The sequence below is a fragment of the Lissotriton vulgaris genome, chromosome 7, assembly GCF_964263255.1.
Source record: "Lissotriton vulgaris chromosome 7, aLisVul1.2, whole genome shotgun sequence".
In the NCBI taxonomy this organism is placed as follows: Eukaryota; Metazoa; Chordata; class Amphibia; order Caudata; family Salamandridae; genus Lissotriton; species Lissotriton vulgaris.
In genome coordinates this window covers 630,155,056-630,183,047 of record NC_141695.1, presented here as the reverse complement: position 1 = coordinate 630,183,047, position 27,992 = coordinate 630,155,056, and the positions used below count along the sequence as shown (strand labels likewise).

Sequence of the window (27,992 nt, the reverse complement as noted above, 5' to 3'; positions counted from 1 at the left end):
GGGTTCCCAGAGATGTAGATCCCTAGGTACTTGAAGCCCTGTGTGGCCACCTGAATATTGCAACCTCTGGGGAGGCGCGGCGTGTCCCCTTTCAATACGTATAGGGAGGACTTGGCCCAATTGATAATCAGGCCAGAGTATCTCCCAAAGTGTCTGAGCGCGTCACAGGCAACAATGAGAGACTTGTACGGGGACGTCAGATATAGGAGGATGTCGTCCGCGTACAGGGAGATACGGTCCTCGAAGTCAGGTGCCCAGGTGATACCATGGAGGTCAGGGTGGAAGCGCAGTGAGGCCGCCAAGGGCTCGAGAGCCAGGGCAAAAAGGAGAGGCGACAGGGGGCAACCCTGCCTGGTACCCCTGTGAAGGACAAAAGACGTCGACAGGCGACCATTCACGGATACATTAGCCATTGGGCTGGCATAAAGGAGTTTCACCCAGCTGAGGAAGACCGGGCCAAAACCGAACTTATCCAACACTGCCCAGAGGTAATTCCACTCGATGGAGTCAAACGCCATGGTGGCATCGAGAGATGCCAGCACAACTGGCTCCGTAAGAGTGTGCGCCCTAGCCAGGGCGCCGTGAAGCCGTCTCAAATTGAGGGCAGTGTTGCGGTGCGGAATAAAGCCCGACTGGTCCGGGTGCACCAAGTCGCCAATAACCCCAACCAGTCGGTTGGCAAGCAATTTGGCGAGGACCTTGGGTTCGGTGTTCAGGAGGGAGATAGGCCGATATGAACGACACACATCCCTTGGTTTACCGTCTTTGTGGATGACCACAATAGTGGCCACCCTCTGGTCAAGGGGGAGAACGCCGGCGTCTCGCGCCTCCAGGAACATAGTACGGAGATGCGGGGAGACCACACCAGGCCATATCTTGTAAAGCTCAGCCGGGATTCCGTTGGGACCCGGCGCCTTGCCAGATCTCAAGGAGCGAATCGCAAGGGCAATCTCGTCAGAAGATATGTCCCTGTCCAGATCATCGCGATCCGCCTCAGAGAGACAGGGAAGATCCACGGTCGAAAGAAGTTCTGCCGAGTCGGCCTCTGAGCAATCAAAAGTGGAGGTGTAAACACCCCTGAAATAGTCGGCAAAAGACTCGGCAATGGCGGAGGGGTCAGTGACAGGGGTTCCATCTGCCCCCAGGATCTCAGGTACAACCCGACTGGCCAACTCCCTCCTGTCCAACCAGGCCAACAGCTTGCCAGCCTTGTCTCCCACGTCATAGATACGGCTCTGCTGTTCCCTAGCCAGGGTCTGGGCGGCATTCGTAGCAAGGTCTCGGTACTCCAATTGCTTTAGGGAAAGCGCATGGAGGAGGTCTGGGTTAGGTCCAGGATCCAGTTGGGCTTCGAGGTTCAAGATCTCTTCCTCGATACAAAGGAGATCGGCATCTCTATTCCGACGGGCCTCCGCTATTAGAGCGATTGCCGCGCCTCTCAGGACGGTCTTGAACGCCTCCCATAGGGTCGCGGCCGACCCAACCGAACCCTCATTCTCGGAGAAGTAAAGGTCTATAGCCTTGGCCAGTAGGGCACGGGTCTTTGGGTTACGAAAGTACCAAGGATTGACCCTTGCCGGTCGCACCGACAGGGCGATATCGAAGTCAAAGGAGACCAGGAGCGGCGAGTGATCAGAAACTCCTCGCGCCAGAAAACGAGCCTCAGCCACGGCCGTAGCGTGAGCTGCCAAGGTAAGGATGTAGTCTATACGAGACAAGCTGCCATGTGCGCTGGAGAGGAAGGAGTACTGACGAAGCGTGGGGTGTAAGAGTCTCCAACTATCTACAAGGCCCATTGAATCTATAAACGAGGGCAACCACAGTTGAGAGTGGCGAAGGTCTCTAGACGGTTGCCGGTCCAGAGTGCCAAAGCAGACCGAATTGAAGTCACCCCCAACAATAAGTAAGCCGTCAGGCAGAGCTAAAATGGCGCCACCAAGGTCCTGGAACGTGCTGGTCTGTAGGCCAGGCGGGACGTAAACCGAAAGTAGGATGAGGTCCCTCCCCTCCCACCGCCCCGCCACCGCTGCGTAGCGTCGCCTATCATCTATCGTAGTGACGTCAATCTCCAGCGGAAGGGAAGATCGGACAAGAACGCCCGCCCCCCGAGAGCCTGAAGTGAACCCTGAGTGTGCCACCATCTTGTACCCTTTGCGATTGAGCGCCTTACATGAGTTCCCAATCAAATGTGCTTCCTGTAGAAAAACCACATCAGGCATGTGACGCTTGAGCATTTGAAGCACAATTCCCCGTTTGATTCGGTCACCCAACCCATTGACATTCCAACTGACAACTTTTAGTTTCCTACCCCCCATCATCGTGGCACCCTCCCCCACCCGGCCCGAGAGACCCTTGCAGAATCAAAAGTGCAACAATATACATCACCCATTGCCGAAAGAAAGAAAACAAAATCACACTAAGAGACATTCGAACTTGTCCCAAAACACCCCCCACCCTGCACCCCTGCAGCAGACTAAAAAGCCCCCCCAACCAGCAGTGTGCCTGTCGCCCCATTAACTAGTCTACAAAAAGCCCCAAGAGGAGTAAGGATTCCCCGCTGACACCTCCCGCCGCCCCCCATGAAACGACAGGAGCTCAAATTGCTATTACACTGAAAAAGAGACGAATGTCACATTTAGCAGGACCACCAACCGCCAGTGTCCTCGTAGTAGAGCCAGTTCTCACAAATCCGCGCCACCAGCAGCGCCCCCTTCGCTGTTCTCCCGGTCGTCGTTACGCTGTGGTAGGGTGTCGAGCCATTCGCTTACGTTGTCCGTATAGTCAAAGAACAATGCACGGCCTTCGTGCTCGACCCGCAGCTTGGCCGGGAACATCATCGAATACTTGAGTCCCATGTCCCTCAGTCGCCGTTTCACTCCCCCGTAGCTCTGGCGTTGTCTCTGTACCGCCCTGGTAAAGTCAGGGTAAAAGTGCACCTCAGAGTTCTGGTACTGTAACGGACCGTGCCTCCTGGACGCCTGTAAAATCGCGTCCCGATCCCTGAAGTTGAGGAACCTAGCAATGATGGGTCGAGGTGCCGCGCCCGACTTTGGCGGGCCACCTGGTACCCGATGTGCTCGCTCCACCGAGAAGAATTTGCTCAACCCGGGGGGAGTAAGATGGTTCTGTATCAGGTCCTCAACGAACAGGTCTGCCGATGCCTCTTCCGACCCTTCCGGAACGCCAATGATGCGGACATTCTGTCGCCTGGCACGACCTTCATAGTCGTCCAGTCTCCTGGAGAATTGGTCAGAGGCGAGCCGTAGGGTCCGGACCTCGGTTTGCAGGTCCGAGACGTCAGTGGTAAGGCTCGAGGTTTTCAGGTCCAGCGATTTCACCCGATCGTTGGTTTTACCCAGGTCGGCCCTGATGAGGGTGAGATCCACCGCCAATGTGTCCACCTTGTGGGTCAAGACCTCGTGCTGTTTCTGTATTTCAGCTCGGATGCCCGAGATGGCCCCCATAATGTCACTGAGGGTGGGCTCGGACCCGTCTGGCGAGCCCGATGAGGAGATGTCCCTAGTAGAGGCCCCCAGTGCAGGCGAAGTGCGTAGTTGAGCATATCTATCAATCCTGTTCTGCTGCACTTGGGACTTGCCACGAACTCCTCTGTTCGATGTCTTGTCCGGGTCGCCCTTGCCCGCCATGTTGGGTCCGATGAGACCGTGGGGCCACCACACACAGCTCCGAGCCTAAGGTGCGCCGAGCCGAGGTTGTAGAACAGATGTGGAGCACAGTCCAGTGGTAGGAGGCACAGCAGTATCGGAAATTCCGCCAGTGGGGATCACCACCCAGTACTACGCATCCCAAGCATGCGGAGTGACGGAGACCGAGGAGACAATGGCGCTTCCTTGGCCAGGGACATCACACGACGTAGCTCAGCATAGGAACCTCCGATCCGAAAGCGGGAGGCAGGCTCCGCATAAGTGACCCGTCAGCAGTCGGAATCCACCTACGTGGAACAGGATTTCGAGCAGGATTATTGCGGAGGGTCGGAGGGTCTGCGGAGCTCCGAGCTTACGCGGCCATCTTGCTTGCCCGCGAAGCTCCTCCCCCTACACACATTCTAATGTTAATGCCCATTTTCCTAATACCTAACACAACTTTATTCATACACGTATAAGAAAATTCCTATTATAGTTTGTCTGTTATTTGTTCACCTATGCATAAAGTAAACATATACCAACAGCTTTATTTACTTCTCATTGGTTTCATCTATGGTTACGTGTCATTACAAATATACGTCTAACATTCTGCATGCTTTTAAGATGCAGTATCTGCTTCAACTTAATTTTGTTCATGTTCTCTAAACATGATAACTCGTCACACATTTGTCATATCTGTAAATTGTCATAAATATTTTTTCCCCAGGGTGAATCATAGAGATTAAATGAATTATAACATCCAAGCTTAACAGTAGCAATGTGCTATATTACGATTTGACACTGTTATGTATTATATGCATTCAGGGCATGAGGGAAATATACGCTGATATTTGAATTTGTTGATATCACAGTCTAAATGTACAGGCCAGGGGCTCATATGTGTGGATGTAAGACGCCGTGCTTAACTCAATGTCCTCTGGCAGCCGGCCTGGCCTCTCTGCACTCACTCTTGTTACACTGATAGCAGGGCCAGCCCGCCCGCTTCACCTTTGTTACTCTGATAGAAGAGCCTGGCTGAAGCTAGTGTCCCTGCCATCACTTTGGGACCTCAGTATCCAGCAGGCTCTGGCCCTCAGGAGGTGGCCCTTCAAACTTCTTGCACCTGACATTGGTGTGCACGTGCTATTAAAGCTAGTGCCAAGTCCGGCAGCGTGGGATACGCACAGGCTGCGCCTGGGCCAAGAGCGGGCCCGACCTGTGCCTGTAGCGCAAGGAAGAGCAGGGGTGAGGCCACCCCCTGTGGTCTTTGAAAGTAGGGTCCAGTGGTAAGACTGACTCAGTCTCTACATATCAAACATTTGCACTCTGGGCGTTGTGCCTGGTTCCTCACAGTCGCAGTATAGGCTCTTACGGATAGAGGTCTGTTTGTCTGTTATTTTCTCGGATGTCCAAAGCTTTGGTGGTGGTCTTCTCTACGCGATCAACATTGTATGCCAAATATTCTCCTGTAATAAGGCTCAAAGGTTTATACTGATATGGACAAGCGCAAAGCAGCGTAGACCCTTCAAGGAAGAACAATAAAAGTAGCAAGCTGGCAGCGTCACCATGCGCAATCTATCCCTGCTGGTCCTCAAATTGTGACGCTATTGACTCTTTAATTGAAGAGGTTGAGGCTCTTCTGGGGGGTGAACAGGATGGATCCTACTCGAAAACATGTGCTAAAGTCACCCTTATGTTTTCTCAGCGAAGGAAGAAGACATTATTACCTGGTCCCGCACCACAGGAAAAAGAGGAGAACGTTTTCACTCTGGCTCCCGCCTCTCAGCGCCCTGACCGTATTGTTTCATCTGCCCATGATGTTGACCCCTTGATTAAGTCATCTTTATGCACTACTAGGTTTATTGTTCTTTCGACTTTTTCTCCTTCGCATAAAGAGGAATTGGGTCTAGGGGAGCAAATCATGGCACTAGGCGAGATGCGATGCCTGAAACTCATAATGTCGAGCCATTGATGGGCACTACTCATGCTGTTGTATCACAATCAGATAAGGAGGGACCTCATGGTGAAAGCACATGCATGACTGTCCCAGAAAGTCTCGCCTTGCTCCGTCAGATGCAGGATAAGATTGTGTCTTTAAGGGCAGAAGTTGTTTCTCTAACAGCTGAGGTCGCGGCTCTGAAATTGAAAATGTATCCCCCAGAAAGTTGCCGACCCCTCTTGGACTACCCTCCGCTTACTCAAATTTGATATCTGAACACAATAGGTGCAAAGATATAAGGATGAGGGGTTATTTGATGAATAAGCCCACCCCTCACATTCAAAGTATGCACCAAGATGGACCCATTGAAGGATCTTCCACTTCGTCCATTCCCCTATTCCTCATTCTATGGTATGGCCAAAACACTTGGATAGGCAAAGGTTTAGAAAGCTATCTAGGAGCGAGTACAGGTTACAGACTTATCTACAGTAACTCCTTACCCCAACTTCCCCCCAGATAGGTTGGATGAGAGGTACCCATGATAATAACCTAGGGATAATTTACCTAACAGGAGTCCCCAAGTTATCCCCAGGCGAGCTTGAGTATCAGCCTTCTCTAATTAACAAATGCATTCGTCTCAACAGGGCAGTGTTGCATTGCTATTCGATCATGTGGTACGACATCACAAACGCAAAGCGCCTTACTCGTATTGCTGCAGAAGAGGGAGTCAGTGACTCGAGCCAGCTTACACTGAAGCCGAAACTGTTGGTGGAGGGACTACCTAATTTAGGCTTGTGCAAGGATTCCCCCCCCCCCAATAAAACCTCTATCTGGTTTAAGAAAACCCCTCCACAGGTTGCTATATCTCAGTTTAACCCATACTCGGACACTGCCACCAGTTAGGATACTTCTGTGGTTGACTGACTGGGTGTGCAGCCCTCCAAGGCGGCTCCTCCCTAAGGCAGAGGAGTGTCGCTCCACTGATCTTAGAACAGTGAAAAAATAAAATGATTCTAACAAGGTGATTATCATTTTATTTTTTGTTGCTGCAGAGTTTGATTAGGGCGGGCGGGATCGTTGCTCAGAGAGGACTAACAGACTGTGCAGACTAAGTGTTAATGACCGCTTGGCCAGCCGTCTTGGCCCAGCTAAAGAGTTATGCGCACATCGTATATTCCCACCATGCTGTAATGAACATAATACACATGCTACCTGTCCCCATCTGAGCGCCAATCCGTGGCGTTCAGACCAATTACATCGCTGCAGTGCAGGGTTGTGATTGGCTTAGGGCAGCCAATCACAACATGCATTGTTGTGATTGGCTATGGGGAGCTTGGGTGCCTCTTGCTTCCGAGGCTGCAGAGGAGAGCCAAGGCAGGCGACCGCCCCGTTCCCTACTAGCCACCACTGGGAGGACTCCTACACCGGGGGGGGGGGGGGGCATAGGGAACCAGCAATATTGCCAAAAGTGGGAAGATCCAACTGGGAGTCAAATTAGAGAAGGGTGTGTCGTCCCATTGACCTATTCCCAGGTTGATCGTCTTGCTAATCAAAAGCCCCTTAACCCTTTATCCTGGAACGTGGCTGGGGGTTGTTGAAAGTTGGACGATCCTGAGGGTGGGTTCATTGATCGAGTCTGTTTGCTGCAGGAAAGGTGGTCCACTGATCCTGTCCATAGACCTGAGTTGGTTACATTTTGTAAGCCAGCTGGCCACAGTGGTAGTGGAAGGGGTCGACCATTTGGAATCCTTTTCATGTGGGTGTGCATATTACTTTTTGCGAAACCCCGCATCCTGGATATAGAGTCTGATGATATACTGGGCATTACACTCACAGGGGCTGACTCACGGTCATCGAAGATCTGTCATATGTATATAATCGAGGGACATGGGGAGGAAGTGAATCTCGACCATTTTTCTGCTCACTAGTCACAGGAACACATTCACCACCCAGGATGGACTCATTCTAGCAGGGGACCTCAATATAACATAATGAGCCCCTGTATATTTGTTGCTCCAAGACCTTTGACGCAGAGGACGGGCTCTAGGCGATTCCTTCAATAGAGACTGCTCGGCGGGGGTCCAATTTGGCTTATCATTTACTATCGTTTACTGCGATGTGTGGCCTGAGAGCTTGTAATTTGCAATTTTTATGAAATCCCAAAGCAACATCCTGGGGCCACAAGCAGAATAGACTATATAATTATAGTTCTCCCAATTTGGGGTGACCTTGAAGTTATGAGGGTTCATTATCGGTAGTGCTCTTCTCTGTTCTTTAATTTCTGCCCTGGACAACTTAAATTAATTCCTCTCTCCAGAGCTCCGGAGTCGATTCAAACTAATGATGGGAAGAGAATTACATGGCCAAAGTGGCACATCACCTTGATCTGAGGGACCAAATGAATAAGGCAGTGGTTAAGGCCACCTGTGATCTCGAAAACGTGATTCCCAGTGAGAGCAATTTACAGGCCACATTTGACATAACTCGTACTCTTTTAAATAGATTGGGAGAGTGTTTTACATCCAAGCACAACCATGGAGTCAATATATCATACGCACACAGGTTAATAAAGGGTACAGTAGGTCTATACTTGACCTATGTAAGGCACTCATGAAAGGTGACATTTCTGGCATTAAAGACTGTAGGGACCAATGCAAACAGATGCAGCATAAAGCTCGAATAGACTAGGATCACAGGCTCTGCGAGGAGTTATATGATGCCTCAGAAAATAAGATTCTAAGAGATTCTGGCAGTTGATCTCCAATAAAGGGCAGAAATCCCCCATTTAATTGACCGCTTTGCTTTAAACCGGAGGCTTAGTATCAATACTTTGCAGATGTATGTGGCCCCACACCCATCTCGAGTCATATAAAGGGAAGCACTCAAGACAGTATATCAATTTTGCCTTCTGTATGTGTAACGAGCTATGTGGAAGGCAGATTCTATGATAGTTTGCGTATTTCGCCATCTATGACAACTCAAATAGTTTTGGGCGATACTGTGAGGGCAATTACATAAATATATTCTGGGAAGGGTGCCGGGCGGGATTCCAGGTGGTCTGTTTCTTTCTGAAATTGAGTTCTGGGGAAAATATGTAAACATTTTATCTAATGTAATTCTATCTGGGATGGAAATACCACCAAGCTTGAAGGCAGCCAAAATTGTACCGGTTTATAAGAAAGGATAAAGGGATTCCCGTGCCAATTACAGACCATCTTACTGACGTAACACAAAAAGTCTGTAGTCGGCAGATCCTCCACCAGTTGACGCAGTGGATAGAGGACTGGGTCGTTGTCATATTTGCAAAGGGCTTTAGAAGCAAAGAGAGCACTATGGATCTGGTCTTCAGCTTTTATGTATTTATTTACAGGTTTGTACCGCGCTGGCTTCGACTCCCGGAGGAGTATCTCCGCGCCTTTGGCTCCTACCACATAGATTTAGGGGAAGAACTGTAGTGCACTTAATTCAGCCTAATGTTGGAATAAGAACGTCTTCAACATCTTTCTGAAAGGGAAGTGTTCAGCACATAGCCTAAGAGATATGGGGAGACTGTTCCAAAGGGAGGGTCCTGCTACAGAAAGTGCTTTAGCTTCAAGTCGGGCCTTCTTTGCTCTAGGTACACACAGAAGGCCTTGTTCACTAGACCTGAGAGTCCGAGAGGGTATGTAAGGGATGAATTTGGTGGCCAGATATGCAGGGCCCATCCCGTTGATGCTTTAATGTATGGTGCAACATACTTTAAACTTGGCCCTCTGTTTGATAGATAACCAATGTAACTTAGTTAGCAGAGGTTTAGAGGGCGTGCGTGGAGGGGCGTTTAGAACTAAACGGGCAGCCGTGTTCTGGACCACCTGAAGTCTTTTTGTGGCTCCCTCGTTGACAGACAGGAGCAGGCCGTTGCAATAGTCTAATCGGCTCAGGACTAGTGCCTGTACCAGAGTCTTCCTGGCTGTATCTGGAAGTAAGGGGAAGATTTTCCGCAGCATGCCAATCACATGGAAGCAGGCTCCCACCAACTGGTTGCCATGTTGTTTGAGAGTAAGTTCTTGGTCTAGTTTGACTCCCAGGTTCTTAACTGGTAGTTTGGGTTTAGTTACTGGTCCAAGGTCTTGTGGCCACCAGTCTGGAGTCCAGAGTAATTTTGCCTCACCAAACATGACTTCTGTCTTCCTAACATTACATTGCAGATAATTGGTAGACATCCAGAGGGCTACTGCTTTCATGCCCTGGGAGAAGGAGTTTCTCACCTCAGGGGTAAAGATCTTGAAGGGGAAGAGGAGTTGCTTATCATCCGCGTAGGATATCGGGATGAATCCCTAAGTTCTCATAATGTTAGCCAGGGGTGCCACATATATGTTGAAAAGCGTGGGGCTCAGGCATGAGCCCTGTGGCACCCCCTTGGAGATTTCAACTTCCTCTGACCGAAACGAACCCATGGTGACTTGCTGGGTGCGGTTAGCTAGGAAACTCCTTAACCACGCCAGAGCCTCATGCTTCAGGCCGATATTGGCCAGTCTGGCAGCGAGGATGGAGTGGGATACGGTGTCAAACGCCGCAGACAGATCCAGCAGCACCAGGATCGCGGAGTAACCCCCATCCTGGTACATGTGAGGATCGTCTGCGACTAACATCAAGGCGGTCTCGGTGCTGTGCCGAGGCCTGAAGCCCGACTGTGATTGGTCCAGTACTCCTGCGGATTCAATGTATTCGGACAGTTTTCTGTTTACATATTTTTCAGTGATTTTGCCCAGAAACGGAAGCAATGATATGGGTCTGAGGTTGGCTAGCTCATCCCAGGGAATTGCTGTGTTTTTCCTGAGATGTTTGACCAGAGCCTTCTTCCATCCTTTCGGGACCTGTCCTGTGCTCAGCGAAATGTTGATCAACCTCTGGATAGTAGGACCTAGATCAGTTGCCAGAATGGGCATAATCCGTGCAGGGACAATGTCCGTCGGGCAACCACTCTTTATCTGGGTGATGAGTCTTAACACTTCCTCAATCTGAATAGGCGGAAATACAGAGAGGGAATTCATGACCGGAGGCTGTATTTCTGTATTTATAATAGGGTCATTAACATTCTTACTAGTTTGATTGGTGTGTATGATTTTTATCATAGATGGTGTCTATTTTTTGAGTGAAAAACTGGGAAGCATTGTCGCATAGTTGCTGTGTGGCCACCTCTGTGCTTTCGCAGGCTTTAGGTTTAACAAAGGTCTCTAAGATCTGATATAGTGCTTTAGGGTTATTTCCGGCCATCAATAGTTGAGAAGCTATATGGTTTTTCCGCGCCATGCGGATGGCTTTGTGGTATGCTGTCAAGGAGCTTCTATATATTTGCTTGTCTCTGTCTTGGCGGGAGGATCTCCATTTTTCCTCTAGTTTTCTGGTGGCTTGCTTGAGCAATCTCAGGTGTTCTGAAAACCAGATTTCCTGTTTACGTGCAGGTCTAGGTTTAAAAGTTTTAGGTGGGATGATCCCATCAATAGTGTTGAGAAGCATCTCTTTGTATCTATTTAAAGCAGTGTCAATGTTCTCACTGGTGCAAGGTGTAGGTGCTAAAAAAAATTTAGTAAAATCTTGCTGGGTTAATCTGTCCCAAGGTCTTCTTTTGCTTGATAAGCCAATATGTCTTGTGTCATGCGAGATAGGAGTGGGGGTATAGAATTCAATGATGAAGTGGTCCGTCCATTCCACTTGATAGGGGGGCATACATTCAACCTGCAGGGAGTTAGTTAGAACTAAGTCTAGCGTATGTCCCGCCTGATGAGTGGGCCCAATGTTAACCTGCCGTAGACCCAGTGCGTTTAGGTCTGCCATTAGTGTCTGCACTTCATTACTGTTGCCTAACTCACTGTGAGTATTAAAATCACTTATGAGTAGGAATTCAGAATTGCCGTGTATGTGGGGTGCCAATGCTTCCATTAATACTACAGATATATTGGAGCATGGACCGGGGGGGCGGTATATTAATGCTCCCTTTCTACTATTTTTAGGTGAAATATGAATTTTAAAGATTAGGAGTTCTAATTCGGGAGTGCACATCTCATCCAATACAGTGATATTGATTTCCTGTTTATGGACAATCTCTATTCCACCTCCAACTTTAATGGGACGGTCTAACCTAACGATTTTATAACCTGTAGGAATTCCTAGTGTTATGGCAGGGACCGAATGAGGTTTAAGCCATGTTTCCGTTAGGAAGCACAGGTCTGGTACTTCTGACGAAATTAGATCCCATACTTCTATAGCATGTTTAGGTAGGGATCTGATGTTACGTAACACATTTTTGTTACCCAGAGGAGTATGGGTCGTCCCTTTGTTTATAGCGATGGAGGAGTGGGCCGGTAGCCCGTTGTCGGGTGGCCGAAGTTTAAAGAGGGTGTCAGAGATATCTCTAGCGCCTGTGCCTGCTTCAGAATGATATTTACAGTGGCGGCATGCAAAAGGGCCCTCTAGACTATCCTCCACCCTAATCGGACATTTCCTGGAGATTAGGGATTGGATATGTCGCAATACCTGTGCAGAGTAGGTTAGCCGTACCTCTGTATGTGAAGCCATAGTCTGCGGCCCAAGTCCCGGTCTGGCGCAGACGGACAGGTCTTAGGCTTGTCTTAGGCACTGGCTAAGGCGCCCCACTGCACGCTACCGCTGTGCGCTAGGGCCAACGAGGGCTAAATAGCCCTGTGCAGTGAAGAGCTGGAGCGCTAACCGCTCGCCTTCCTGGGCGTGTCTTGCTCTTGCCTGCCCCGCCCTCCGCTCAATGGTATAGGCTACCGAGTCGGACCAGGGCGGGCAGGCTTGAGTATTGAGCAAACACAGCCAAACAAGTTTCCCCTGCCTAGAGGTTTTATGGGGCTGAGGCTAGTGCATTGTATGGTGCAGAGAAGTGGGGCTGTTCTAAGGTAGTCAAGCGTAGCACAGCTGAAAACAATTTTCTGTGTATGTCAGTCAATCCAGCTAAGAGTACCCCACTTGTACCTTTGTTACATGACCTGAGCCTTCTGCGAGTGGCCGCAAAAGTTAAACTACAGCCTCTGCTTTTTTGGGCGGAAACTCAAATACTCACCTGCACTGTCAGACTATTATCGGGCATTAAAGGATATAGTGGTTTTAGACAAATCCCGTTCCATTAAGTTGGTGTGTTTTGTGAAGGACTCCCTAATGGAACGCTGCCTGGGCCAATATTTGAGATGATAGTGCCCCATCCCTGCCCAGGGAAATATCCAACATTTTATACTGGAAATGGGTACGTGACACTGAAATTCGAAGGTCTAAGTGTGGCTCTTTAGCGGATGCTTTCTTACAAATCAACCCACATATTGCTTTCAAGACTTTTTTTTGATTACTTGATCATCCCTTACGACAGAAGTCTAATTTTGATGCTTCGATGTGGTGCATTACCGCTTTTAACCTTTACATCCAAATGGCATCCTCAGACGGCTGATAATGTTATTTGCCCAGTTTGCCTTAATGCAGATTGGCCGCTAGCCCCATTTTTTCTTTTTTTGCCCAGATTACACCAGCCCAAGGAAACCCCATGCTCGGGTTACTTTGTACCGAAACCATAGAAGTTGTGGTATGTGCTGTAGCTAAATATCTGAGATGGGAGTTGGGCCACCAGGTGTAGGGCCTTTGAATAATACGTATCGCCCTGATTTCCATTTGCCCTAAAATCCTACTTTGCCCATGCACCTGCCTTGGCAAGTCTCCTGTCAGCTATAGTAGGCTTTCTGGCCACCTCCTATTTTTGTGATTGAACATAGTTAAAAATGTTTATTTTAATTTTGCGTATTATGTGTTTTAAGCATTCTTATCTTTTATTTTTTGCTGCTTCTGCATACTTGGTATGGTTTGCCTCCAACCTGTGGGTATTAGGGTTGGGCGGAATTTGCGTAGTCGCGCTACGCAAAGCTCCGCAAAATGGTAAAAAATCTCCGCGAGCACACAGAAATTCCGTTAGCACACAGAATTGCTTGTTCGGGATGCTTTTTTCCTGTTCCCGAATGCTGTTTGTGTGCTCGGTGGGAAATATATTTCGAGCACGCATTTTGAGAATGCGAACAAGCAAAAATTTCAGCGAAGCCGCAGAATGCAGAATTTTGGGCAATTCCACGTTCTCCGCAGGACGTGAAATTACCCTAATTCCGTGAGCGGAATGGAATTTACCGCCCAGGCCTAGTGGGTATGCACATCCCACCTTGAAGAGGCTGCAGAGGAAATTATACTTTTGGCAAATTTTTTAATGGTGCTTTTATGTATCCATGCATTTATTCATATTGTACGTATTCTTACTATGTCTGCAAAATATCCCGTAATAGTAAAACAAAAAAAATGCTATGCTTTATGAGCGCTTTGTTGAATTGGACATTTTGAACAGCACTGACCAAGTAATTTTTGTTTGTACAGATATTTTGCTGAATCCGGTTTCACATTTCCCTCTGCTTTGCGCAGTGTACTCTCTGTAATGCCAATGCACTAACAATATATTTGCATGTACTATACAAATCTGTGTATACTTCTATGGTTTTTTAATCACACCGAATACAGTTTTGAAAGAATGAATGAATCCGTTTTGAAAGAATGAATGAATGACAAGAGCCTGATTTCTCTGGACTCTCATTACTTTGACAGCAGGGCCTTGCCTGTCTGCTTGCACTAATGTTACTTGGATAGTAGGGCCTTGGCCTCTCTCCATGCACTCTTCTTATTCGGATAACATTGAGTGGCCTTTATGGACCTCCCTCTTGCACTCCTATAGCAGGCCCTGGCCTCTTTACCCATGCAGCAGTACATAGCCTCCATGCACAGCACACCTGTTTCTCAGATTGCAGGGTTTGGCCTCTCTGCATGCACTCTTGAGCTCTTGCAGCAGGGCCTGGTTTCTCTAGGCCTCATTCATGTACCTTATTAGCAGGGCATCGCCTTTCTGGGCTTCCAACATGTACTCCTGTAGTAGGGCTTAGCCCCTGGTTCTCTTTCTTGTACAATTACAAGAGGGCCTGATCTCCCTGGGCCTCCTATAGCAGAGCCTGGGCAGTCTAGGTCTGCCCCCTTGCTATACTGTCAATGGGACTGGACTGGACTTCGCCAGGTCTCACTGTTTAACACTGGCTGAAGTGATTGGCCTCTCTTAGGTTGTACTGTAAAAGAGGACTGCACTCCCTATGCGTCTGCATTAGCGAAGTCCCAGTGGTCGTGAATAAACCCTCCATCAGACCTGCATCTTTAAACAAAGCAGGTTGCTCTTATTTATTCAGAAGTTAGTTAAAGGAATAGGACAGCCTTCCAGGAGCTAGACTACCCTGCTCTATCTTTTTCATGTCCTCTCCAGTTGCCTCACTCCAAACTGAACACCAACTCATTACATGTTAAATCATCCGCAGTGGCATGGGCAAGTATTCGCTTCCCTTTCATCACACATAAGCAGCTTCCTTTCATTGGGCAATGAGCCCAGAGAGACCAAAGGTCTACAGTTCTGGCAGATATGCAAATAATTATGGGGAGTCAGTTGTGATAGAGTTCTTCCCCTTCTGCAGTGACAGTATGGCTGAGTGAGCCTCACCTGTACTGAGGGACGGGACCTGAGATAGATGGGGCGAGTGGGAATGTCCCATGGCCTACACCATTTTGCCTCCTATTTGTTTACCCAGAAGTGCCCTACCCTTTTAATATCAAAAGTGAAAATTGCTTGGGGGAATGCTCTAGAAGGGCAGGAGGATGCGTCTCCTCATGTAAACTGAACACAGCAACTCTCTCTGGGATCTAAGAAAAAATATTGGTGGGGCCAAAAGGGTAACACAGGGTAGGCTGATTCCTTTGTGTTGGCAAGTTAGCAGCTTACCAAGCCCTTCATCCCTCCCTCTGACATGCCCAGGGTGCAGGCCATGACCCAAACAGGGCTCGCTCAACAGGTGCTCGTCCACCTTCTGAAACCTACCAAGCCCTTCATCACCCCCCCTTACATGCACAGGGTGCAGGCCATGACCCAAACAGGGCTCGCTCAACGGGTGCTTGTCCATCTTCTGAAACCTACCAAGCACTTCATCACTACCCTTTACATGCACAGGGTGCAGGCGATTGCCCAAACAGGGCTCGCTCAATGGGTGCTCATCCAATTTCTAAGACCTTCAGAAGAATGAAAGGGTGGGTGCGAAGCTCTGCTGAAGTTTTGGCCTTATTCTGCCTAACTTTTAGTAGGGGCAGTCCGGCCCTAGCCAGGCGCGTTGGTGTACGTCCTCCTTGCTTCTGGGGATGGCTGGGCTTTCGACTACCTCAGGTAGATGTTAGAGTCCTCAAGGGCAATGATGGTATCATTGTAGGTGCTATCTGGCCCTTAAAGATTGTGTAGTTTCTGCTCAAATTCCCAACCTTGATTGTTCTTGCACTTCCTCTCCTGCTCACAAAATATATTTGTATAGCAGTAGGCAGGATCCCACCATAAGCAGGTGCATGGATACTGCACGTGCCACCAACTCCCATTCTTTCCCATTTGGCATTATTTCTTTAATTGGACATAATGAGTGTCTCGTGCATCCTGCTGCATGGATTACTGGGCCGTCTATGATTGAGCTTCTTTTTTGATGTACTTACACATAGCACCCCAGTTCCTCTCTGGCTAGGTTCATGCTGCGTGTCTTGCTCTTAATTTCACCAAGAATTTGCATACTTCTTGGCTCACACCTGACCCTTTTCACGCGGCTGAGTGCTGTGCCTAATACCAGTTGAGAGCACCTCTGGTCACTCACACACAACATCAACATGCTTCACCCATAGGATCACAACAAGTTTAGCACTCCTACAACCATACACTTCCCAAGATTTAGCATGATGCCCATCTTAAAAAGTGCTTTGACGGAGGACCGGGCTGGCCATATGCCATTTTTTCCATGGGCTGCAAACTAGGGGGGTGCTTTAAGAGCAGAATGGACTGCCATAACCCAACCTTGGCCCCACTATAGTCACAGCCATCAGCAGCCTATGAATGTTTTGAATATTTTTGCTTCTGCTGATTCTGGTTTTCACTCATTCAGCACCCCATATCCGGTTATAAAGCACTATAAATGTTTAAATTCAGTACAATACAGAGAGTACCTGAGATAAAACACATGGTCCTGGATTAAAGTCAATAAACAATTAACAAAACAAATTTTATGTAAATAAAGCATACTTGAAAAGAAAGGCGAATAACATCTACTTATTTATTATCCACACATGAGAAGAAAAGGTTTTTTGGGGCATAAGACCAGTCCTCTAACAGTTGTTCCAGAATAATGAGTTAGGAGTGCAAATGGAGGTACCGGGATATCTCAAGCCATTCTTTGAGTGCACTGCCAGTGAGGGCATGTTCCAGGGTGTCAGACGTACCATGTAACAACAGGACTAAAAGGGCCAGTCCTCATGGAAGTTTACAAATGAAGACAAGGCGGTACCAAGGAGCGACTAACATGCCTATTTACAAAGCAGAAGCCAGCATTTACAAAGGACAATGGCACAAGCCAATGACAAATATGGGCTGAGTGGGCAGGGCTTCCAGTGCAAAATCCAATACAGCATGCCTCGCAGAGCGAGCAGCGCATGCTTGCTGCTGCTAGGCTCGACCTAAAAACTGCAACCATTTGATATCTAGTGATCTAGAAAAGGAGCGCATTGAAGTATTTTTGTCAGTGCACATCTAATTACAACGCTGTTTGTAGCACTATATATGGGCCTGTCTTGGGTACCTTAATCCTTTCATCAGAGCGACGGGCAGTGCTTTCCCCTGTATCATGCCATTCATCAGCCTCTTCTTCCAGCGATCATCCTCATCGCACCACCACACTGCATGCTGGTGCTGTGTAATGAGATAGCAGAGTTCTAGATCTGGAGTGCCCAGTCCCCCAAGTTGCGTGTCCAACTTCAGAATGTTTAGCTTAATCCTCATCCATCTACCAGCCCGAACCAGCAAGATCGATAGGCTATCGAGCTCTGAAGTACACACATAGAGTTTTGTAGCATATACAGACAGCGGGGGAGAAACACGATCTTTGCCACAGCTGCTTGCACCATTATTGATAGGGGCAATTTATTCCAAAATCTTACTGATGCCCCAAGACCCTTCAGCACATGCCCCATATTATATTGGTATTGGTTTTCCATCACAGGTGCTATCTGGACTCCAAGGTATGGAAACAAATATGTTTCCCAGTGTAAGCCCAGGCCCAGCTCCATATCTGATACCCTTCTCGGCCAATATTTTGTCATCCATGTTTATTATAGATGGGGACCTGTGAGAGGCAAAGTGTAGTGGGTCTTTCTCTGGTTCTTTACCATTACTATGATAGCCTTCGTGATGGAGTTCAGCAACACAGCCCTTCGTCTAGCCTCAACCCAAACCTCTAGCAATTCGTCAGCATTCCTTAGAAGGTTTTTTTAATAAAACTCTGAGGGCGGACCATCCGAGCCCAGGGGTACTCTTCCCAGCATTGATTCAATGGCTTCATGTGTACTTCTAGGATTCCTAATGACAAAATGAGCTATTCAGTTCACTTTGTATTCATGAATGCTTTTAATCCCGGTCTTATTTGTATGGCCTATGGACTGAAACAAAAAAAATGTGTGTACCTTTGTTTAAGATGCTGCAGCCACTACAAGGTTTTTCCCCCTCTATCAGCTGTAAAGCTCTCTAACGTCTCATCTGTGTAATCTGTGCTGTACAAAATGTCATAAATAAACATAAATGGAGTGCAGAACTAGCTGAGAAGCATCTGAGCGCTGGATGTGTGAACTGTGAACATTCATCTCTGACCAACTCTCATTTTCTGTTCAGGTGCTTTGCCAGAATTGATTTCCAATGGAGATGCAGAGGAAAAGGTAATGTTGGAGCAAGGCTGGTCTTTACGGGGGATCAATATGTGTTTCGAACACAAGGGAAATTTAAAATCTGTCCTCATGGCTTTGTTGGGGTTCAAGAGGGTACGTTTCTAGGATTCTGGGGTGTTCATCTCTAGATGAGTTGTAAAAGGATGATGCTGGACACAGATTCCATTTTGGGTATGAATTGCCCACTGTGACGTCTTTTATATGAACGACCCATAAAGTCACAGTTTTGGGCTTAGGAAGCCGTGATGGACCCCTTGTGTAATTACAAAGGTGACTCTTTGTGGTGGCGTGGGAATGGGACCTTGATCTGCTTGTTTAGGTAGGTAGAGAGAGAGAGACAGTGTTACATGATGCAGTAAGCCAAAAATATCCCCTCCTCTAATGTAGAACAAGGTGGGTTGTGTAGTGTTGTTCCATGTAAAGGTAGTTAACAATCCGTCCATGAAGAAGGTGGGGGTTACTGCCCTCACCCAACCCCCTTCTCCAAGAGTTGATGGGCTTTACTTCACATTGTAAAAGAGCAGTGGATTAAACCAGCTTCTAGTCTGATTGGTGAGTAAAGGTTGTGGCTTAGATCAAGGTATACCTCCTCCTAAAGTACCCCTTACTCCCACAGCTTTTAAGCAGGTGTGCAAATGTTACCGATTTGGAATGATCTCTGCATAGGTGTCCAAACCCGGCTTATCCTGCTGTCTAAATCCCAGTGGGTGGAACCCTCCAAGGCACCTAATTCTGGTCCTCCACACATCTGGGCGGCTTTGGGCAAGCCGTGTTGGAACAGTTCAAAATGCTGATTTTGAAGAGTACCCTGTGCATGGCCAATGTCTCATCTTCTCCCTATTTCAGGCGAATGCCGTACAGACACACTCTGAAGTTGTGCTGGAAAGCCCTCCTTCCACGCCAAGGCCAAGTTCCACAGCATCAACAGCTTCTACGCCTGACGACCCAGATGGGAAGGAACAAGATCAAAGTCCTGAAATAAATGCAAGGATTGTGCAGGTGAGAATTATAGGGCATGCATGATATAGGGGGTGAATGTATACCATGGGAGAGTGAGAGAAGTGAGCCATCAGCATTAAGTTTCTTGAGATACTATGAACATGACAAGCGGTGACGGCAAGGGACTTGGTGAGTGGATGGTGGAGCAATGGAACTTTCACCTCTCACTTTATGCTGCGGGTTAGTTAACGTGGCTGGCCAAGAGCTTCATAAATCCAACAGACATTGGGGATGAGCACGCCTACTTCACTGATTGAAACTTAAGTCTTACTTACACCATCATTACACCTGTTACAGAGAAACTGCACCATAAGTTACTGCTCCATTGGGGTACACTAATTCCTGGGTGTAGTAATGCAGAAATATTCACAGTTTTCACTTGAGAAATGGTAGAATAGCTGCAGAAATCAGTATTTGGTAATCTATTTCCCTCCTTCTAAGGGCCAGTTTTTCTTGGCAAAATATGTGTGTGGTAAGGATCTCAGAAGTGTGGAATCTACGCAAAGTGTGTAATCCTGATCCAGCCAGTATCTCCCTTTACTGTACGAATAACTTAAAAATTATGATTAGAACGTTTGTGTTTATCAGTTTTTAACGATCTATATGTCATTTATGCAGACATATACTGCATTGCTTAAATGTTAATCCGAGCTTGTGATTTACTTCTGTTAAGGTTACTATGTTGTGTCGTATGGTTTCCCTGTTTTTGCATAAATAGAATAGCTGAGATATTACTCATCCGTAAGCTGTTTCACTTTCTAAGAATTCCGGTAATGCATTTTGATATGCACCCTTGAGTGGCCATGGTGGGCTGCTCTACCTCAATTAATACATCAAGTAAAAAATTGCTTACCTTCTAGAACAAACCTACTTATTGTAGGGGAAGGTGATACTGAAAGGTATGTGCACCACTGGGGGAGGGCGGACGTCTTTGCAGAACAAAATCCGTGAGCATTGTGATTTGACCTGTTAACATGTGTCTCTCTCTTTCTCTCTCTCTCTCCTCTCCATTCTCTATTTCTTCACGCTCTTCCTTGTCTCTTCTTCTCCTTCTCTCTCACCTTGCCTTCCCCTCTTTTAGGTTCCCCGGGAATCCACGCCTGAATCTGAGCTGGACCTCAGTGTGTCGTTGGCTATTGCGAAGGAGAGAGCACACCAAAAACGTTCTCAAAAGAAGCCACCGCCTATGGACTGGACCAAGAAGAATGAGCTTTTTAGCAACCTCTAGGCCTTACCCCACTGTTTTCTTAAGGCCGGAAGGCATTGGAGCAGGTGGGAAATAGTAATAGTCCCCTCTGTCCTTAGGGAGCACATCCATTCCCTGCACATCCTGGTTGCAGTTCTTTTGTTGCTACCATTTCTCCTCCAACACCCTACATCTTCTCGTTCTATGGTTCGCATTGCAATTTCAGCTGATGGCATCAGGTCCTTCCACAGATGTCAGATTGCTTCTCCACGTTTGACATTTACGCACTGCACCATCCTATCGCTCTGCCAGCACCTAAGGTCTTCATGTTTCCTATCATTCTTTCAGCTTGCATCTTTTCTGTATACATCTCCTCTCTCCTCCAGGGCCTCTTGTCTGCTTCTTGCACAGTCCTATCTCCAGCAGAGACCACTACTTCCTTCATATCCACTATTACTCTTTCAATACCCGATGTCTAATTCCGTCACATCTCACTGAGCACCATAGTTTAAATTTACAAAAAATGGTTGCCCTATCCTAGAAGGTTCTTTTTTTCGTTCTACTGTTATATAATAAGAAGTTTCTTGATACTTTATCGGAAAGGCCCAAGCCTCTTTGTAAAATAGAATACCTGTTTGTGAGCAAGAGCCCCTCTTGCAGCCTTGTTGTGCAGGTATTCGGTCTGAGGAGCGCACGCCCCGAAATTCCATTACTTTTGGGGTCTTTCCTGCCTCTCCATGGCCATCAGATGGCCCAAAATTCCTAGGTCATGACCTGTGAGTGATTTTGATTGCATTGAGAGACCCCTCTCTCATGTGGTACGAAAAGACCTGGAGAATATGGACCTGATATAGTGGTTAAGTAGAGATCTAACTCTATATAATTTGGATATCATGACTTCCTAGGGGTCCCTTACCTCCTCCTCATCATCTGGTAATATTGAGCTACCATGCTCCTACCTGTACAAGGCAAAGGCTGAGTGGAACTCCATTTAAAGAGTGTGGCTACCACAAGAACCCAGCAAACTATTAATTTGTGTTCAGGGAGTAGTAGAGGACTATATGAGACAAAGTACTCCCCTGCCGTACATTGTAAGGAAATTGCAAGTTATCGAGGAGTTCCATGACCATATAGAGAAACCATGCTGAAGGCAGATTTCCTTTATAAAGTTGTGGGACTTCGAGCTGACTTGCAATAGATTTATCATGTACGGTATAGGGCACTTTTTTCCTTATAATACATGTTCCATCCATCACCTTTCCCACAAACCATTTAAATCCTTAGTGCATAGCTCTTTCGTATCAAAGAGAGAGCATGTTTGCAAACATGAAGGAGAAAAATAAAATCTGTAGTGCAAAACAAAACGCATAAAAAAACCTGTTAGTTGTTGTGAAAAGATATTAGAATCAGTTTAATATGTCAGCTTTTTTTACAACGTAAAAAAGGCACTGCTTGGGATGTATGCGGAAAGTTTTTTAATTTTATATTCTTACCTAAGGAGTGCAAATAATTAACATGTTGCCATACATATCTGCTTTCTGCTTGTCACTGTACAGCTAGAAAAACAGAGCAGAAGAGAGTAAAGCAATGTTTTGTTTTTGTTCTGTAACAACTGCTTTAATTATGCTTGTCACCTGACCTGCCTTTTCCCTCGGCTGTCGGCATCGTGACATGGGCTCAACAGTAATATGTTATTACACTTAAGCAGCTACTCCATTTCTATATAATAGGCGACTGGGTGCACCACAAGTTACCTAGTATAAAGAAATGAGAGACCGATTATTATACAGAGATTGCAGAATCCCATTGTATTATATAACTTCATGGGGCATCAGACATTTTCAAGAGGCAACAGTTATAAGCCTGATCGAATGTTTATTGTCGACCTCCATTGTCAATGGTGCCCACTTGAACTGCATTCTTGGACATTGAATGAGGCTGGAGGGTATCTCATGCCCAACATGCTAGCTGTCTCAGGAGATCATTCTGGAGGAGTCTGTGAAATGAACTTTTTGGACATCAGAAGAACCAGCTATAAAACAGAATGGATATTATATCATATGATCATGATGGAGAATTTTATGAATATTTTGTTGGAGGCCTGTATCCTCCACACTGTTATCAGAGAAGACCATCAGTAGAACTTTGTAAACATTTTTTGTACAGCTCTTGCATCAGCCCGTAGAGCTTATTGTCAGACAATTGTGCTTTTAAATGTGAAATAATATGTGGTCAGGATTTTCAAGCCCCAGGGATTTGGCTTCACACATTTGCGGTTTATTTTGCTTATAGGAACAGCGAAGTGTCAACATGCTGTTCCATTCATAGCTATGGGAGACCGGCTTCCCACTCAGATCATAAGAGAGTAGGTACATCCTGTTACACTCCATACTCCTGTGAGGGTTTGAGCTGAAACTGTTTGCCCCAACTCAAGTGCTCTTCATGCTCCAAGTCTCATTAGTGCATTAAAATCCAGGGTTGGTGACAGCTCTCGTCACACTTTCTCAGACTTTGGAGAGGAGGATCTCCTATTCCCACAGGCCCATATATTCCAGGAAGTGAGCTCTGCGCAGGACACCTCGTCAGATGAGGTGTCTCCAATTTGTTGCATTTAGTTTGATATCTATCCTACCCTCCCACCCCGCGTGCCTGCCCATTTCACAACATTCCACACATTTCAACGTCAATATTGTTTAATTTTGAAATGAACACAATTCTAAAATAGAGATATTTTTATAGTGTAAATTTTGGTATTGTTGAAGATTGTACTTTGGGGAAGTCAATTGTCAGGGCTTTCCTGGACTGTCTGTAATCAACCACTATCAACCAGAAAAAGATGAATTTTAGAGTTTAATGAAGAAAGAAGAAAACTGATTATTGTCTGTGATTATTTCATTTCATTGAAGTGTGACTGGGGCACTGTGCAGTAGAGGCTCCCGGCTGTAAGAAGGACAGTGCTGCCATCTAAGACAAGGAAGTGTAAAATCTTTGTAAAGTGGTGGAGTGTTTGTTTAATTGATAAAACTGGGATCTGTAAACTGAAAGGTGGTTCTGCAGGTTGACAACTATGATATCTGTGTAACTTAAGGTGAGTCTGTATTATCCGTGAAACTGGGTGATGATTGTACCTCCTATAGCTTAAATCTGTAAGGTATGCATAACCTTATTGCAACAGTCTGCTTTGTTGTTTAAAGTGTCAACGTTTTTTTAATGTATATCATACCATGAGTGGGGTCCCTGTAGACGTCTGACCTTTGAGGAACGTTTAGGCTGCTTTGGCTACACCACTTACTGTCCCGCTCACAGCACTTGCTGTGAATACCCTGCAACGTTGCACATTTTCTGCTGATCCCCCGGTAGGGGTCCTTTTTTCACAGCACTTGGTGCCTGTTCATAGAACAGAGCTTTAGCTGACAGCACTTGTTGCTGGTCCCTGGCAAAGAACCTTTGTCCACGGCACTTTTTCTGCTGGTCCTTTTCTCGCAGCACTTGTTGCCGGTCTCCGGCAAGGGTCCTGTGTCCACTGCACTTTTTGCTAGCCCCTTATCTCAATAGGATGCTTATTAACCTGATTACGGAGCAGGATTCCTGGGAACAGGTGAGCCCGGGCAACGGTAATCTCTTAGCCACACCTTGTACACATTCAGCAGCACAAGCTCAGAATATGCGTGGTTTCCCGAACCCTCCCTAGATAAACACAGAGGCCGTGCCAATATGCCACATGTCTTCAGGCTTCGCTGTGCCAATATACCACGTCTTAAGGCTTTAGGAGCTTGCAGAGATGGTGTGGTTCAATGGCTGAGTATACATAACTATTCCTCAGAAGGTAGTAGCGCCTCCTCCACAGTAAGCGGCCACTGCTGAACGCCCCTCCAGCACAGGGCCAGTGTTGGTGAACAGCTGCCATGATTCTGAGTATTACCCCTCCTTATAAGTGGCTACTGGCCACTTGGTTCCTAACGCATGGTGAGTTTGTGCCATGGCTCCACAGGTCTCTAAAATGTGAGAAGTTAGTCTGCCGCTGCCCATCAACCATATGAGCAAACAAAAAAATTCCAGAGAACTGTGGAACACTGCCTGCCTTCAGGTTGAAGAAACAATGCTCCTTGTTACTAAGCCAGATCCAGAAGTAGTGCAATAGTTCCTGAGAAGTTGAAGAGCTGTCTGTAGTGACTCAGCGGTTTTTGAAATCTGTGCGGTAAAGAACAAGTTATTTACCTTTGGTAACGCTTTTTCTGGTAGATACAGTATCTGCCTGTGGATTCCACACCTTGTGAATATCCCCTGCGCAGCAGCCAATCGGAAACTTTTGTAGCTCTCCACGCCGGCGAGGTCATGGACGACGTCACAGAGGGTACGACTCCGCTCGCGACCCCGCTGAGGTCACTGGATCCATAATAGGGCCTCGTCGGCGTGATGACGTCAGTTCCGCCCTTTTTTCCGTGCCCCCGAGGTACACGGACGGACCGACATAAACAGTAATAGTATACATAGTACACAGCATTTAAAACAGCACACACAGTGTGAAATCAATGCAAGAACATATAGATACATCCATACAAAATTTTTCAAATATACACTTAGCAGGTATAGAAGAGTGGACAACGGGGAGGCGGGTGGGTCAGTGAGGAATCCACAGGCAGATACTGTATCTACCAGAAAAAGCGTTACCGAAGGTAAGTAACTTGTTCTTCTGATAGATACATCTGCCAGTGGATTCCTCACCTTGTGAATAGAGTCCCACAGCAGTCCCCTCTCCCGTAGGAGGGTGTCCACTCTGCTATACCAAGAAATCCTGGAGGACAGATCGTGCAAAGTAGCCGTCCTCCTCACATCGGTATCCAAGCCGTAATGCTTCGCAAAAGTGTGGAGGGAGGCCCAAGTCGCGGCTCTACAAATATCCTCTACAGGCACACCTCTAGCCAAAGCAGATATTGAAGACTTTGCTCTAGTAGAATGAGCCCTTATACCCTCCGGAGGTTCCTTACCAGCCAGGGCGTAGCAGATCTTTATACACAGGATAATCCACCTCGAGAGCGTGCGCTTGTGCACCGCTTTTCCTTTTTTACAGCCAGCAAATCCAATAAAAAGCTGGTCGTACACACGATAGTCTTTAGTCCTATCGAGGTAGAAACTCACCGCCCTCTTAGGGTCTAGGCGGTGAAGCCACTCCTCCTCCTTGGAAGGGTGAGGGGGAGGATAGAAGGTAGGAAGGGTAATGGACTGCCCCAGATGGAAGGGAGTTACCACCTTAGGCAGAAAAGCAGCCCTGGTCCTGAGTACCATTCTCTCAGCATGAATGGCCAGGAATGGGGATTTCGAACTAAGAGCCTGAAGCTCACTTACCCTCCTTGCCGAGGTAATTGCTACAAGAAAAACAGTCTTAAAAGACAGAAGTCTCATGGGACAATTGTGTAAGGGTTCAAAGGGAGAACTCATCAAATAAGGTTAACACAAGATTCAAGTCCCATTGAGGCACAATAAAAGGAGTTGGAGGGAATTTGTTGGAAAGACCTTTTATAAAACGTAACACAATAGGTGACTTAAATAAAGACGGCTGGTCCGGCAAACAAAGGAATGCCGACAAGGCCGATAAATAACCTTTTACAGTCGCCACAGCAAAACCCTGCTGGGCCAAAGAAAGAGCAAATTGAAGTATGTTGGAAAAACTAGCCCTCAAGGGGTCAATAGACTTCTCTCCACATCAGGAAACAAATTTGGACCACCTATAGGAATAGATCGACTAAGTGGAAAGACGCCTGGCGAAAGAATTACGTCCACCACATCAGGCGGGAGAGAAAAAGAATTCAGGTTGCCCCGTTCAATCTCCAGGCATGAAGAGGTAAGGACTGGAGGTGGGGGTGTAGAACCTGCCCCTCCTTCTGAGAGAGGAGATCTGCCCTGAGAGGGAGACGGAGCGGAGGGCACGAGGAGAGGTGGAGCAGATCTGTGTACCACACCCTTCTTGGCCAATCCGGGGCGACCAATATAACTTGGGCCCGGTCTTGGTGAATCTTCCTGAGAACCCGAGGAATCAAGGGTATGGGAGGAAACGCGTAAAGGAGTTGCGAGCTCCAACTCAACTGAAACGCATCCCCCAAGGCTCCCTGCATCGGATACTGGAGGCTGCATAATGACAGGCAGTGAGCGCTCTCGTGAGTGGCGAACAGGTCCAACCGAAGAGTTCCCCACGTCCAGAAGACGTGACGAACCACCTCTGGATGAAGCCTCCACTCCTGGTCGGCTGAGAATTGCCAACTGAGACTGTCTGCACGAACGTTCAGAACTCCGGCCAGAGGATTTGCCATCAGACAAATCTGGTGGTCCTGAACTCAGGACCAGAGACGCAGAGCTTCTCTGCAGAGAAGATGCGATCCCACTCCTTCCTGCTTGTTGATATACCACATCGCGGTCGTGTTGTCCGTCAGGACCTGAACCGACTGACCGTGAAGGGAAGGGAGGAAGGCCTTGAGTGCCAAACGAATCGCCCTTAATTCCAGTAGGTGGATGTGAAGCAACCTTTCCTCTGGAGACCAAAGACCCTTGATCTCCAGATCCCCCAGATGAGCACCCCACCCTAGAGTGGATGCATCCGTTATCACTGTGGTAACCGATGGAGACAGATGAAAGGGCTTTCCTTGAGACAGATTGCCCTCCACTCTCCACCAAGACAGATCCGCTGCAGTTTCTCTGGAGATCCTCACAGACTCCCCGAGATCCCCGTTGTGCTGATACCACTGCTTGCTGAGGCACCACTGGAGTCCCCTGATGTGCCAGCGTGCATGGTTGACCAGGAGAATACAGGAAGCAAACAGACCGTGCAAGCGAAGGACCTTCAGGACTGGAACAACCGCTCCATTGTAAAATAAAGGAATTATTTCCTGTATGTTGTGAATCCTTTGAGGAGGAGGGAATGCACGACAAATAGTTGTGTCCAGTACTGCACCTATGAACAGGTTGCGCTGGTAGGGCACCAGGTGAGACTTGGGTACATTTATCGAAAAACCCAACCTGTACAACAACTGAGTTGTCTCTTGCAGATGATGAAGCACCTTCTCTGGAGACTCTGCTTTGATAAGCCAGTTGTCCAGATAGGGGAAAACCGGAATCCCCGGCCTTCTGAGATGTGCTGCCACCACTGCCATCACCTTGGTAAAGACTCAAGGTGCAGTAGTAATTCCAAATGGAAGGACCGTAAACTGGTAGTGCTGCGAACCCACCGTGAAGCGGAGATACTTCCTGTGCGACTCCAGGATCGGAATATGAAAATACGCATCCTGCAAGTCGAGCGACACCATCCAGTCTTCTTCCAACAGCGCTTGAAGAACCTGCGCAAGGGTGAGCATCTTGAACTTCTCTTGTTTCA

The 27,992-nt window shown here is 47.4% G+C and overlaps 1 protein-coding gene across 1 annotated transcript in view; it reads left to right on the top strand.

Moving 5' to 3' along the window:
* NHERF1 (NHERF family PDZ scaffold protein 1) overlaps window positions 1-23,500 on the top strand; it is a 203,636-nt gene extending 180,136 nt beyond the window's left edge. The window contains exons 4-6 of the mRNA XM_086930811.1: window positions 18,389-18,432; window positions 19,288-19,440; window positions 20,522-23,500. Of these exons, the coding sequence (XP_086786937.1) occupies window positions 18,389-18,432; window positions 19,288-19,440; window positions 20,522-20,668 (344 nt within the window). The 3' untranslated portion in view covers window positions 20,669-23,500. The remainder of the gene's footprint in view (window positions 1-18,388; window positions 18,433-19,287; window positions 19,441-20,521) is intronic.
* The last annotated feature ends 4,492 nt before the right edge of the window (window positions 23,501-27,992 follow it).